The sequence below is a fragment of the Lolium rigidum genome, chromosome 5, assembly GCF_022539505.1.
Source record: "Lolium rigidum isolate FL_2022 chromosome 5, APGP_CSIRO_Lrig_0.1, whole genome shotgun sequence".
NCBI classification, from domain to species: Eukaryota; Viridiplantae; Streptophyta; class Magnoliopsida; order Poales; family Poaceae; genus Lolium; species Lolium rigidum.
The window spans coordinates 3,593,443-3,609,425 of NC_061512.1; the positions used below are offsets into that span (position 1 = coordinate 3,593,443).

Here is a 15,983-nt window from a genome sequence, read left to right on the forward strand (position 1 = left end):
AAGTCACGATTGAGGGACATGAGCACTTTAAGTCATACATTATGGCTTATTATAGGTTTGTTTGGTCCACCGGAGAAATCAGATATATCCGTGGATGAGTCCAGGATTGATGACATTCCCCTAGTGTCCCTTTAGGAGAATGTTGTCCTTACCACTCCGTATATAGAGGACGAGGTAAGGCAGGCCATTTTCCATATGGAACACAATAAGGAGCCAGGTCCCGATGGCTTTGCGGCAGAGTTTATCAAACTTTCTAGGATGTTATTAAGTGGGACTTATTGGAGTTGTTTGCTGAATTTCACGCTGGGTAGCTGGAACTATACCGAGTTAATTTTGTGGAGATTATCTTACTACCAATAGTTAATGATGCGGAACGAATTCAACAATTTAGACCAATATGCCTTCTTAATGTTTGTTTTAAAATTTCCACCAAACTCGCTACTATTAGACTAAACTCAGTGGCTGATCACGTTGTGCGCCCAACTCAGACTGCTTTCCATGCAAGATCGATACATTTTGGATGGTGCCATAACTTTTCATGAAATAATACATGTTATGCATCGCCAAAATGCTGAATGGGGTGATCCTCAAAATCGACTTTGAAAAAAACTACGATAAAGTCAAGTGGTCCTTCCTACAACAAACTCTCGGAATGAAAGATTTTTCTTGAGAGTGGCATGCTTAATAACTTTATTTTTGGAGGAAGTGCTGCAATTAAGGCTAATGATGATGCTGGCTAATACTTCCAGACAAAAAATGGGTTAAGGTCAGGTGATCTCATATCTCCAATATTATTCAACATTGTGCGGATATACTAGCTATTTTAATTGAGTGTGCTAACGTTGATGGTCAGATTAAAGGAATGGTCCCTCATTTGGTTGATGGGGGATAGTCTATTCTTTAGTATGCTGATGACATAATTCTTTTTATGGATAATGATCTCAAAAAAGCGAGCAACCTGAAATTAATTTTATCAGCGTTCGAGCAATTGTCAGGTCTGAATATTAATTTCTATAAAAATGAATTGTTCTGTTTTGACGAGGCCCAAGACGATGCTAATCTATATACCGAACTTTTCGGTTTTGTGTTGGGCAGCTTTCCAATTAGATATCTAGGTATCCCGATCCATCACCGGAGACTCACTCTAGCCGAATGAAAAATAGTCGAGGAAAGACTACAGAACCGCCTTAGTAGATGGAAAGCGGTACTCACAAATATGTTACTGTATGTGTTTTCTTTTTCCAGTTGACTAAAGGAGTTCTGCGTAGATTGAATTATTTCCGACCAGATTCTTTTGGCTAGGGGATAGTGAGAAGAAGAAATATTGATTAGCAAAATGGAGTGTTGTTTGTCTTCCAAAAAATCAAGGTGGACTTGGTGTTCATGGTTGGAGGTTCAAAACAAGACCCCGCTAGGGAAATAACTGGCCATGTTATTAACTGGGGATGGTGTATGGCAAAATTTGTTGTGGAGAAAATATGTTGTCTCAAAAGCGATTTCTCGGGTTATTTGGAGACCGGAAGACTCACAGTTTTGGGCTAGTTTTATGGCAACTAAGAAATACTTTTTTCCGTATGGTTCTTTCTCCATTAGAGATGGGTCGGAGATAAGGTTTTGGGAGGATAGATGGTTGGGTGCAACCACGCTCTAAGAACAATATCTAGATTTGTACAATATTGCACGCCCTAAAGGTGATACGTTGCACAAGGTGATGGAAATATCTCCACCGTCTATGACGTTTAAACGTGATCTTATTGGTCCCAGGTTAACCTCTTGGAAAGAACTACTACAAAGGCTAGCTTCAGCCATACAGGGGATAATTTTTTCGCTAGGGGCTAATGTTTTTCGTTGGGAACTTGCGAAGAATTAGATTATTGTTGGTACGGTGCATGTATGATGCGTTAATTGAACCATTCAACCGGTATTTAATAATACGTCCATTTGGAAGATGAAGATACCATTAAAAATGAAGGTTTTTTATGGTACCTTCGTCCTGGTGTTATTTCTACTAAAGATAACCTTGCAAAACGTAATTGATACGATTGTAAAAAATGTGTTTTCTATCATAAAGATGATAGAATAAAGCATCTTTTCTTTGAGTGCTAGTTTGCTAGGTTAATCATTCAGATAGGTTATACTTTATACCCTCCGCAAAGCTTTGCAAATATTTTTAGCATTGGTTAAACGGGGTAAAAACTAAGTTTAAGATTTTTATCCGAGTGGAAACGATTGGTGTTATATGGTCGCTTTGGCTATGTAAAAATGACAAGATTTTTAATGATAAAAATTCTTCTGTTATGCAGATAATATATCGGTGTACGGCTTTGCTCCATTTATGGTCATTGCTTCAGCGCTTGAAGAACCGCAGTGTCTTTACAGAGGTATCTACACGATTGAAAAATACACCAATGAATTTATTACCCAATATGGATAGCTGTATAATCAGAGGATTGCGGCTATATCATAATGTGTTTGTTTAGATGCTACTATTTTCGCATCCTAGCTATGCAGAGGTCAGAGGTCGAGTGTATTGCTTAAAACTTTTTAAGTAGCAAAGCTTTTTATCGGAAAAAAAGGTAAATAACTTTCGTGAGCAATTGTCGAGGACCCACGGATTCAGGTCGTCACACAAGACCTACCAACTATCATCCCTGCCTACAAGCATGCTGCAATAAAATGTAGGTGAAAGGCCATCCAATTTAGTTGCAAAGGTTTCATAAACCAATGCATGCACTAAAGGTTCATCGACTTCACTGACACGGTAATTAATAATTGAGGCACTACCTTTTGCATTTCTTTTCCCAGTAACATACACCCGGACAATAAAACTCTAGGTCACCATGTAACCATCTCCTTAGCCCAAACAGCGAAGGAAAAAAGGTAAGGCGGATGTCCTAAACATTGCTTGTACCATATCCCACTAAGTCGACTCTATGACCGCACCAATCACTACAGGTCACAGGAGTAAAGGCTACAAAGAACAAAGGGATTTACATGCACAGCAGCACAAGGTAGTTAACAGTGCCCCATCTTCTAGAATCAGAGAAATCGGCTTGGGATGAAGTCATGGACCCTGATTGGGTAGCTGTAGAATTCCTCGTTTCGAGGATCCGAGTACCCTTTCCGTCGGCGGAGAAATGGTATGAACCATGAGAGCCCTCGGTCGGCCTCATGGCCCCGGACCTCCAATGTGTTGTCCAGACCAGACGCGACAATCAGCGCCACCGTTGGGCCAGAACCAAAGACTGTGTTTATGATGTCATTGAACTGCAGCAACAGGAAGCATACATGACGGACTTAGAGATCAGAATTCACACCCCAGAAATGCAGGATTTGACCTGACATAACTAAAGACTTATGTAAAAGGATTGCTGAACATACCCATCCTGCATTTGTATGGGCAGGTCCACGGCCGGCAGAAGCGGTATACTCAGAGAAATATTGAGGGATCGAGATGCCAAGGAACAAGGATAATCCAATGATATAGATGTTCCTTATTGAGTTATTATTTTGAAATTGCCCGAACGAGACTCCCACAGCAGCTGATATCAGCAAAACACAATAATTACAAACTAATATAACAAACCCATATATAAGAGGCCCAAAAAGGAAGTTCTGACTCACCTACAATACCAAATAAGATGCAGTAAATTGCTGCAAAGATTGGCAATGGAATTGATGCAAAGAAGGCACCAAATTTCCCTGCAAGAATATAAGTTTCACAACTTCAGCCAGAATTTTATCTTTCTTTCCTTTGGTAACAGAAGGTGAGAACAGAGGATTACCAAATATGGAGAAGAATATCATAAAGCCAGTTGATATCTGGATCACTCTCCTACTGCCAACTTTTGTTAATCCAAGTAACCCAATGTTTTCACTGCATCATATCGATAAACAGATGTAGTGATTTCAGTTGATATAAGGAATATCATAAGTAGTTCAACAGGAAACTTTTGTCTTCAGAAACAATAGACTTAATTATATTCAAATGCAATGCCATAAAAGTGCATCCGTATACTATTTGTATGTTCTATCTTGAAATCCATAGCCTAATCTATGGGCGCATGTTGCATAGATTACCAATGCGTGCACGAGCCACCGTCCAATTTGTACTATTATTATCAAGTCATTGAGTAGATGAAGGTTTGTTGCCAATTAGCTGTGGGGCACTGGACCCTGCAGCTCGGCTAATATGGGAAGTTAACGGACCTAGATTTCCGTTTAACTGACCTAATATAGCTTCACAACTACCCAAGAAGCTTCCCACAATTTTTGCGCAGATTGGGAAATATTACACCGCCGCGTAGAGGGAAATCTGGAGAGTGAAGACTAAAGACAAGTGCATGTGAATGGCAGTGGCAGCACGGTGCTATATGCAAGAGCAGCAGTTGTGGCAAAACATTGAACCACAACTTCTATGTCGTCGTTCATCCACTTGGCTGTTGGGCCGGCTTTGCTGGCCCAACTAGCCCAGATAGTGGTGACCTCAGAGTAGCGTATTAGGTTTCGCATCCCCTCCTTATAAAAGCCGCCGCACACAAGGAGGAGATATTAGGTTTTCACTCCCATCCTCATAGAGCCGCCGCCCGCCGCACACAATTCTTCCCTCCCCATAAGACTTTCTCCCAAGGAGCACCATAGATCGTCGTCACCCAGGGGCCAGGGCCTACCCCGACGGCCATCGTACATCGCCGCCACACATGGCCTACCTCGTGGCCACCGTATATAACCGCCACCCATGGCCTACCCCGGCGGCAAGGCCACCGGGAAGAGCTTGTCACTGCTAAAGCTCCTCAGTCGCCCACCCAAGAAGTAGATCTAGTTGGCAAGATGATGGTGTGTTGTGATGGGGCTGAGAGCACCTCCTGGTTAGTCTCCATCGCCTTTCTTTGTTTTATTACTACTAGTTGCAGATCTTGGTTTCGCAAAAAAAAGTTGTAGATCTTGATTTATTTTCTCTATAAAGGGCTTTTATTAAAATCAAAAGTTTGCATCAAGGCGATACAAGAAGGGCAGATCTCGATCTAGGCGTTCTGTTTGTTTCGCTACACCTTCCTCTCCTACCCGCAGTCTTGTTGCTTTGTGGTAGATATCTTGGTTGATCATCCCTTCTTATCCTAGGTAGTAGCAACAGAATGCGACGAGAAGAGTAGTAGTATATACTATATACTAGTCAGGGCTAGTATCGCGCATAGCACAGAGCTATAGCCGTTGGATCTCACAGGGGCACCCTGATCTTTCTCTTTTCTCATGTCAACCTTCTGATTTGCCACCACGGGCAGGATGACCTAGCAGGTATGCATTGTGCCGCCTTGACATGACTTGAGATGGAGATGGAGATGGAGGAGAAAGAAAGGAAGAGTGTGTGCATCTCATGCACCTAGGGTGCTAAACTGCTATGTCATCATCAAAGCTCAACTTTTCAAATTCGCTTCTGCATCATGATGATGCACACGGCCTTTTATTAAAAAAAACAGTAGTATTAACTTAGCTTAGCTTAGCATGCGACAACATGAGCTTGTGATTAGAACTTCTGTTAATAATTCTTGTAATGTTCAGATCTTGAATTCCAAGGTTGACTTTCAAGTTGGAACTTCTGGATTTGAAGTTGACACATTGTAGTTTCAAGTTGAAAGCTGGTTAGGCTGATGGTGACTGGGGCTCTTCGCTAAATCTGATGCACTTCCTTGCTAGATTCCCACACCTCGGTCAGGTCTGGCCTTTGCCACCAGATCCATCGGGGTCCTGTCACCCTTGAGGATCGCCTCACTGGATCAGGTCGATTCAGGTCATCAATGAGCTCGTTCCGATAGATCTGGTGGCAAAGGAAGGGTTGGAGTGGCTGGCGCTAAGGATGGAGGCTCTGGTGCTAATGGCCCAGATCAGGTATTTTGAGTCTACTGTTTTTCCTGGTTGTATCCTCTTTCTCTTATTCGTAAGCAGTACGTGGAAGTTACATTTAACATGGTTAAAGTGCATGCATACATTCAAGGGAGGGGATGGGAGGGGCTCCTTACACAGATACTGATGAGCCAGCTGGTGCGCCGAACATTCCTTCCAGGAACTGCCCAATGCCCTACATATAGACATTTTATAAATAGCAGCCCAGAAAAACTCATACAAGAGTCAACGAAAGTATGGCACGAAAAATAATCACATCATACTGTTAGGACTTAAACTACGAGGGCTCTAGCATTTCAATCCATTCAAAGCATTTTGTAAGTAACAAAAAAACATTCAGATTCAGAATATTTAAGAATAACCATATTTCATATCTCATTTATTACTTGTAAAAGATTAATTAGTAGAAAAGTCCCTCCTAAAATCATTTCAAGTAGGAAGCATATTTCACATCTAGGTTGATAATTTACAATGGAACAAGTGTTGTGCAAGAACATAGCTGTTATAAGAGAAGTTATTAAATAACAGTCACCTGCAAACCAATACTTCGACTAAGAACATGAGCTGGGGGTGGTGTTGCGCCGGCTAGACGTGCAGTTGCGAAGTGTGCACCAGTTGACTAGACAAGAATACAAGGTTCCACAATTAGATGTTAGAGACAAGAATACACAAAAGAAGAAAGACAAAAGGAAAAGCCATTTTACAACAGCACAAGGCCTTAGTCTTAACCTCAAAAGCTGAAACAAGTACAGCACCCATCATTCCAAATGAATGACCTGCAGTGAAGATTGGCATACCCCATTGAAAAGGGAAAGGAATTTTGATCCTGAAAGCAAATGTGTGCAAAGAGAGGAATAAAAATGGCTGCTTGAAACATTTACGATTCAAAAGTTAATTCATTAGAAATATCCTTAAGAGCTATACCATGGTGCAGATGACATAAGGAAAGACTTATCGGTGCGGCAGTGCTGCTGTGTCTTAAGTGAAACACGGTTGTATGCACCAGCAGCAGTAAGGATAGCTGCAAACGCCCACACAATGCTGATGCAGAGAAGTAACGAATACCTCTCAAACAAGAAACTTGTTCGGTCATGCATATGCCTGAAGTAATGTGGCACATACTGCATACAACAGATTAAACAGTTGGTTTCCTAGCAAGCTTGATAAATCATAACATGTCTAAAATGGAAATTAATAATATTTTCATCAAAATATAAAAGAACAGATTTAAGTCACTACCTGTTGCACAACAATCGCAAGGATTAGCATTGGCAACCCAATCTCCACACATTTTCCGACCTGCCATGGAAAATAAACATTGTATATTTTTCCATTCTTTCTTTTTTAATATTTAGTCCTCTGATAAAATATAGAAACCATACCTGAGGAAAGCCAATTTGAAATAGTCCAAGACCAACGACGCAAACAACAGGGGTCATTATTACAGGACTGAACTTCCTGCAAAATAAATTACATGAATATTAATAGCTTGAAAAGACTGACATGACAATAATATTATTTGAAATCCAAAAACTACTACTGCAAAATGCATACTTGGCATATGCCCCCCACACTCTGCTGTATCCAAGAATCATGTTTAGGATAGAAGAAACAATTAGAGCCCCTTGAATTGTTCTCATTGTGGTACGAAATCTCTGCAAATACATCAACAGGTATAAGTATCCATATTACCATGTGAAAGATAATTGATCAATCAATCCTCAAAAGAACCATCATTCCATATAGCATTTCCCAAAACCAGAGAGGGGGCGTGATAAACATTATACAGATAAAAGTGTAAATACTGAGAAATTAGCACCATTACCTCATGATTATCTGCTAAATTTTGTGACTCAACCTCTTTGGCTATTGACAACACTGGGATAACAAATGCAAATGAAGCATTCATAATTGTTGGAAGTCGTGTCCCAACAAGTGTTTGGAGCAGAGTATTGATGCCACTCATAAACAGGAATGACTGAATAACACGAGCCTTATCACCCTATCAGTAACAATCAGAAAAGTTAATGGGGAATCAACACTAAATCTTCAAAAGGAAATTACATTTCTGGATGCTTAAATGCTATGAAAAGTAAAACAAATTGATATACTTACAGGTCTACCACCCATTGCAGGAACAATAGTTGACGCGAGCATGACGGTAGAGCCCAACATTACAAGATAGTGGAGGAACGCGAGCCCCGCCACCTGAACTGAATATGACAGCATAGCAGCAACATAGTAAGTGCACGTTTTACATATCCTTATCATATCCACAGTTCCACATAAGTAAATCAATTCCAGAGCTACTGTTCTAGTGTTCATACCTAACTATATACTAGGATCGACTTGATAAATGTGTTTCTAGCTATCTGACTGAACATCCCAGATTCACATCAATAGTAGTAGGTATAGCACTTTCCAACTGAACGAAGTATATGCAATAACAAACAGCGTAATTTCTACATCGATGAGGGATCTCACAAGATCAATACATTAGTGAAGTCAAATTACATCTGGGGAGTTCACAGAACCAGAACATCATTCAACGTAACCAAACTGTAAGCTGACATAAGTCCCTAACAGAAGTAAGACCAAGAACAATCTGCAAACCAATACTAAACATGCCAAAATCTCTGTAGGTACTAGAAATCGGACTATTTTGTCCTGAAAGCACCGCTAGAAATCTCTTTACATAGGATTCCCTCGCTCCAACACATGAAAAAAAGAAAAGAGTAAAGAATAACAGAGGAGTGAAGAGGGAAGCATAGGATCCCATACCCCAAGAAGGATTGGAGTGGACGCAGTAGGCGAGATGGTGGAACTGCTCGTGGGGCGGGTGCATGGCTCCTGCGCCGACCGGTGGGTTCATCATGGGCTGCATCCCCATCCCCATCCCCATCGGCGGAGGCACGCCCACCGGCGGCGGCGGCGGCTGGTTCATCTCGCCCATTGAATCAACAAGAGCAACTCAAGAACCCTCCCTCTTATCTTATCTTCCTCCTCGGACCAAACTGCTGCACCGCACACAGGAAGGAAACAATTAGAGGAAGCTCTTCACGCCTTTCACACCCTTTTATGCACAGCAAGGCAGGCCTCACATTGATTGCAGTGAATTAAAACGGGATATAGTCAATTAATGAGTAGAGTTAAACGCTGCGAGGAACCGACGGTAGGGGTAGCAAAACTCCAAAGATTGCAAAAAAACGGCCACTTTGGTAGCAGAAGATTGCCAAGGAGAAGAAGAGAGCACAAGGGGGATACACTCCAGCTTTGCCGCTGCTTGTATCTTACTCTAGTTCACAAGAATAGACCACGACTCCATGGACGAATCATAAACAAAGATGCAAATCTCGACCAAAGACCTGTGCTGATCCATCTCTCCTATTATCCTACACAATTGGGAAGAAAGGGACAGGCAGAGAGGAACATCAAGAGATGAGAGCTTCACTCCAATGATTCCTGCAAGTTTGTTCCAAGAAGGATCTCTAAAGAAATGGAGTGAAAAGGATGCATGAGTTAGAAAAAGGGACATCAGCGCTTTAAAATAAGAGAGGCCAGTAGCACCGAACGCGAATCCAAAATACACGAAAAGCAGAGCGTAAAAAACCCCACGGAATTCAGAAGCTGGACCTCGTGGATTCTCTTCCGGCTCCCGGAAAGCGTAGAAATCTGCCGCAGGGAACGCAGAGAAAGGGGCTGAAAGATAATCTCCAAAAGTCTTCACCTTTATTTTCTTCTTATCTCCTTTCTATGGCCCTCTCGAGACTCGGGAGAAGCAGTGGCAACAGGACAAACGCAAGATTTTGTAATCTTGTGGCAGCGAGAGGGGAAAAACGATGGCGAACTCGAAAGACTTCGCCTTTACTGCCACGCTAATTTCTTCGTGATTACTCCACTGATCGCTAATCACAGAGGCGAGAGAGCGAGAGAACTTTGTGAAAATGATGGTTGTGTGTTCGCTAATGGAGGCAAACAGTGCTCGTTGGATGTGGGCTTGGAGCTTTGGACGGATCTAGGTAGCTGGGGCTGCATTGAAAATTAATTGTTTTTTCGAAAGATGTATTGAATGCAACAGATTCCGAGGATGGAGAGAGGGTGTGTGCCTCACCAGCATTAAAATTGATGTGTGAGGTTCTTCTGCGCCGCTCTGCTTCCGGGTGCAATCGACTGGCTGTACTAGATAGATCCCATTGCCATTCGGATGATGGGAGGAGGTCTTAAAACTTGTACTACCATGATTTCATTCGAAAAGATAAATATTTGACCTGAAAAAATGGTATTCCTCTCGTCCGGGATTAACAAATATCAAAAAAATCAGCTACGGGTATTACAGGATGGGAAAGGCCAGTCTCGGTCGGCACCAAGTTTTCATTTGGGCTTTCTACGTGTTTTAGAAGTATCAATTAGTGTTCAATGCACTGAAATAAATAAATAGTATTCTGAATGAAATTATTGATATTAGAAAGCACAATGCCATGTCTGAAAGACACAATATATTTTTCAGATAACAAGTAGTATTATTCCGAATTAAACACATCAATTTGAATATGAAATTAGTGTGTGCCACACTTCCCTAGATGAGAGACCTGCAAGAATCTAGCAGGTGTTTCACAGGAATCAGTTCAATGTCTATGTAAATGAAAATAAATTGTATCATGAAACGTGGCATCGCTAGTTGAAAGCATTGAGCCTGGTTTCGAGGACATATTTATTTTCAAATTTTAATAGAGGTTGAACTGTTTCCTCTGAAATTCCTGCAGCTTACATGCATAATCATCAAATGAGGTGTTGACTGTATAGATCTAGAATTCGATTATTATTATTGTTACCTCTAATACCTGCGATTTATATATGAAAATATTGTGCTTCTCTTGCTTAGATAAAGATGTGCACGAATCTAACAGGTGTTTCACAGGAATCAGTTCAATGTCTACGTAAATGAAAATAAATTGTATTCCAAACGTGGCGTCGCTAGTTGAAGGCACCGAGCCTTGTTTGGAGAACATATTGGTTTTCAAATTATAGTAGTGGTTGAACTGTTTCCTCTGAAATTCCTGTAAATTCTTTGCATCTTGTTTGGTTGGGTCTTTGTGGCTTTTGAATTTTGGCTTATAAATCACAAAAGCACCTATATAGGTGCTTTGGCAGTCAAAGGCAAAATCACCTGTATTTAGATGTTTTTGTGGCTTATACGACAAAAGCCGAAAGCAAGAAACAAGTCTAGGAAAAATAACCCAAAATGTCTTTTTCATTTGGCCCTTCTAGGTGTTTAGAAGAATCAATTAGTGTTTATCACACTCAAAAATATAATATTATTCCAAATGAGGTGTCAATATTAGAAAACACACTGACATGTTTGGTAGACAAAAAAATATGTTTCCATACAAGAATAGTATTATTTCCTCTTAAATACATGCAATTTGAATATGAAATTAGTATGCCTCACTTCCTTAGATGAGAGACGTGCAAGAATCTAACAGGTGTTTCACAGGAATCAGTTCAATGTCTATGTAAATGAAAATAAATTGTATCATGAAATGTGGCATCGCTAGTTGAAAGCATTGAGCCTAGTTTCGAGAATATATTTATTTTCAATTTTTAATAGAGGTTGAAATGTTTCCTCTGAAATTCCTGTAACTTACATGCATAATCGGTGTTGACCGTATAGATATAGAATTCGAGTATTATTATTGTTACCCCATACCTGTGATTTATATATGAAATTAGTGTGCTTCTCTTGCCTAGATTAAGATGTGCAAGAATGTAACAGGTGTTTCACAGGAATCAGTTCAATGTCTACAGAAGTGAAAAAAAATTGTATTCCAAACGTGGCACCCCTAGATGAAGGTATTGAACCTTGTTTGGAGAACATATTGGTTTTCAAATTCTAATAGAGGTTGAACTGTTTCCTCTGAAATTCCTGTAAATTCTTTGCATCTTGAGCTTGGGCCTTTGTGGCTTTTGGATTTTGGCTTATAAAGCACAAAAGCACCTATATAGGTGCTTTTGCCTTTGGCAGCCAAAGGCAAAAGCACATATATTTAGATGTTTTTGTGGCTTATACTACAAAAGCCAAAAGCAAGAAACAAGCCTAACAAAAATAACCCATAATGTCTTTTACATTTGGCCCTTCTAGGTGTTTAGAAAAATCAATTATTGTTCTGCACACTCAAAAATATAATAGTATTCTAAATGAGGTATCGATATTAGAGAACACACTGCCATGTTTGGAAGACAAAAAATATTTTTCAGGCAAGAGTAGTATTATTTCCTCTTAAATACATACAATTTGAATATGAAATTAGTATGCCTCACTTCCCTAGATGAGATATGTGCAAGAATCTAGCAGGTGTTTCAGAATAATCAGTTCAATGTCTATGTAAATGAAAATATGTTGTATCATAAAATGTGGCATCGCTAGTTGAAAGCTTTGAGCCGAGTTTCGAGAACATATTTGTTTTCATTTTTTAGTAGAGGTTGAACTGTTTTCTCTGAAATTCATGTAGCTTACATGGATAATCTTCAATGAGGTATTGACTGTATAGATCTAGAATTCGAGGATTATTATTGTTACCTCATACCTGCGATTTATATATAAATTATGGTGCTTCTCTTGCCTAGATTAAGACGTGCAAGAATCTAACACGTGTTTCACAACAATCAATTCAATGTCTACATAAATGAAAATAAATTCTATTCCAAACGTGGCGCTGCTAGTTGAAGGCATTGAGCCTTGTTTGGAGAACATATTAGTTTTCAAATTCTAGTAGTGGTTGAACCGTTTCCTCTTAAATTCCTGTAAATTCTTTGCATCTTGTTTGGTTGGGCCTTTTTGGCTTTTGAATTTTGGCTTATAAATCACAAAAGCACCTGCCTTTGACAGCCAAAGGCAAAATCACCTATATTTAGATGTTTTTGTGGCTTATACGACAAAAGCCGAAAGCAAGAAAGAAGCCTAGGAAAAATAGCCCATAATGTCTTTTTCATTTGGCCCTTATAGGTGTTTAGAAGAATCAATTAGTGTTTAGCACACTCAAAAATATAATAGTATTCCAAATGAGGTGTCAATATTAGAAAACACACTGACATGTTTGGAAGACAAAAAATATTTTCCATACAAGAGTAGTATTATTTCCTCTTAAATACATGCAATTTGAATATCAAATTAGTATGCCTCACTTCCTTAGATGAGGGACATGCAAGAATCTAGCAGGTATTTCACAGGAATCAGTTCAATGTCTATGTAAATGAAAATAAATTGTATCATGAAATGTGGCATCGCTAGTTGAAAGCATTGAGCCTAGTTTCGAGAACATATTTATTTTCAATTTTTAATAGAGGTTGAACTGTTTCCTCTTAAGTTCATGTAACTTACATGCATAATCTTCAAATGAGGTGTTGACTGTATAGATATAGAATTCGAGTATTATTATTGTTACCCATACCTGTGATTTATATATGAAATTATTGTGCTTCTCTTGCCTAGATTAAGACGTGCAAGAATGTAACAGGTGTTTCACAGGAATCAGTTCAATGTCTACAGAAGTGAAAAAAAAATTGTATTCCAAACGTGGCACCCCTAGTTGAAGGCATTGAACCTTGTTTGGAGAACATATTGGTTTTCAAATTCTAATAGAGGTTGAACTGTTTCCTCTGAAATTCCTGTAAATTCTTTGCATCTTCTGATTGGGCCTTTGTGGCTTTTGGATTTTGGCTTATAAAGCACTAAAACACCTTTTGCCTTAGGCAGCGAAAGATAAAGCACATATATTTAGATGTTTTTGTGGCTTATACGACAAAAGCCAAACGCAAGAAACAAGCCTAACAAAAATAACCCATAATGTCTTTTACATTTGGCCCTTCTAGGTGTTTAGAAGAATCAATTAGTGTTTCGCACACTCAAAAATATAATAGTATTCTAAATGAGGTATCGATATTAGAAAACACACTACCATGTTTGGAAGACAAAAAATATTTTTCAGACAAGAGTAGTATTATTTCCTCTTAAATTACATGCAATTTGAATATGAAATTAGTGTGCCTCATTTCCCTAGATGAGAGACGTGCAAGAATCTAGCAGGTGTTTCACAGGATTCAGCTTCAATGTCTATGTAAATAAAATAAATTGGATCATGAAATGTGGCATCGCTAGCTGAAAGCATAGAGCCTAGTTTCAAGAACAAATTTATTTTTAATTTTTAATAAAGGTTGAATCTGTTTCCTCCGAAATTCCCGTAGCTTACATGCATAACCTCCGTCTCGTCATTCGGATGATGGGAGGTCTTAAAAATTGTACTACCATGATTTCATTCGAAAAGACAAATGTTTGACCTGAAAATATGGTATTGCTCTCGTCCGGGATTAACAAATATCAAAAAATCAGCTACGGGTATTACAGGATGGAAACGGCCAGTCCCGGTCGGCACCAAGTTTTCATTAGAGCTTTCTAGGTGTTTTAGAACTATCAATTAGTGTTTAATGCACTGAAATAGATAATAGTATTCTAAATGAAATTGTTGATATTAGGAAGCACAATACCATGTCTGGAAGACACACTGTAATTTTCAGATACGACTAGTACTATTTCAAATTAAACACGTCAATTTGAATATGAAATTAGTGTGTGCCACACTTTCCTAGATGAGAGACGTGCAAGAATCTAGCAGGTGTTTCACATGAATTAGTTCAATATCTATGTAAATGAAAATAAAGTGTATCATGAAACGTGACATTGCTAGTTGAAAGCATTGAGCCTGGTTTCGAAAACATATTTATTTTCAAATTTTAATAGAGGTTAAATTGTTTCCTCTGAAATTCCTACATGCATAATCTTCAAATGAGGTGTTGAATGTATAGATCTAGAATTCGAGTAGTATTATTATTACCTCTAATACCTGCGATTTATATATGAAAATAGTGTGCTTCTCTTGTCTAGATAAAGATGTGCAAGAATTTAACAGGTGTTTCACAGGAATCAGTTTAATGTCTACATGAGTGAAAATAAATTGTATTCCAAACGTGGAACCGCTAGTTGAAGGCCTTTTTGGCATCCAACAACTTCGGATATATATTGTAAGAATTGAATAAGATCTACTCGAGTTACAGAACTACTGGAAGCAGACAAAAGTTTACAACACATGCCAAACAATACAATGTGAGAACTTGTAAAGATTAGGTGTTCACGGTTCTCATGACATTTATTTTAACCCAATCAGGTGGAGGTCCCACATCAATAACCGTTGAGTTATTTCTGCAAAATAGATTTATTTTTCATCCATTAGAGCCAACGAATCGAGATAAGAACTTACTTGAATAATAAAAATTTGTTTGGTTACTAGGTGGAACACTATTTTCTATTCCCCATCAACTTTTTGGATATTCCGCCCGTGACACTTTTCCACAAGGTGGATATATCATTGTTTGAATGATCTGTCTTTTCTATCCATTCAACTAGATAAGAAAAGTTTTTTTTTCAAAAATAAGATATATTAGTATAAATTTAAAAATCACTCGGTGGAAATATTATATTTTAATCAAATGCACACTGCAAATAAGATATATTATATTTGAATGCTCCAATTTCTTCAACTTTTGTCGAATTAAATATCCCAAAAAAATCTTCCCAACTTTTTAAAGTTGAGAAGATTCTTTTTGGAACGGAGGGAGTATAAAACTTATACTAAAACTAGTTGGAGATATATATGTTCCTCTAGTGTCTACATTCATCCTTTTCATTTCTATATTTGTCTGAATTGACCCATATGACACGATGATGAATGGAAAAAGGAAACATATTTCCTTTGATGTTTAAAAAATATATTCTAGTAATTAAGGAATAGCACCAAAAATAAGAATGTCAAAAAATTGATGTTCAATGGTTTAATTAGGAAGATGTTTAAACGAAAGGCTTTACTATCGCTTATCGGGTATGTGTTGTATGTCATTGCCATCTACAATTGTTGGTATTCTTTTCCTCTTGACCGAATCTACACAAATTCAAAGGGACAATAAATAATCATATTAACATATACAAATAACAGAAATGATGAGATTTTTGCAATGCTTTTAACAATATTTCT

General features: G+C 38.7%; 1 protein-coding gene across 5 annotated transcripts; it reads right to left on the reverse strand.

The window, feature by feature from the left end:
• Nucleotides 1-2,765: 2,765 nt before the first annotated feature.
• On the reverse strand, nucleotides 2,766-9,648 carry LOC124658156 (nucleobase-ascorbate transporter 3-like). Of its 5 annotated transcripts, none has more exons than XM_047196577.1 (15): nucleotides 9,535-9,648; nucleotides 8,683-8,915; nucleotides 8,017-8,114; nucleotides 7,727-7,903; nucleotides 7,456-7,556; nucleotides 7,284-7,359; nucleotides 7,141-7,200; nucleotides 6,826-7,022; nucleotides 6,631-6,727; nucleotides 6,434-6,520; nucleotides 6,018-6,076; nucleotides 3,786-3,877; nucleotides 3,625-3,702; nucleotides 3,382-3,542; nucleotides 2,766-3,267 (listed from the first exon to the last, which is right to left on the reverse strand). In XM_047196577.1, exons 2-15 carry the CDS (start codon nucleotides 8,852-8,854, stop codon nucleotides 3,040-3,042), a joined length of 1,683 nt encoding a protein of 560 aa, XP_047052533.1. In that variant the 5' UTR covers nucleotides 8,855-8,915; nucleotides 9,535-9,648; the 3' UTR covers nucleotides 2,766-3,039. The 5 variants fall into 5 exon arrangements, with proteins under 5 accessions (XP_047052533.1, XP_047052532.1, XP_047052531.1 ...); XM_047196576.1 differs by having other exon boundaries at nucleotides 8,683-8,918; nucleotides 9,535-9,647; XM_047196575.1 differs by lacking the exon at nucleotides 9,535-9,648 and adding an exon at nucleotides 9,003-9,506.
• Between the last annotated feature and the right edge of the window lie 6,335 nt (nucleotides 9,649-15,983).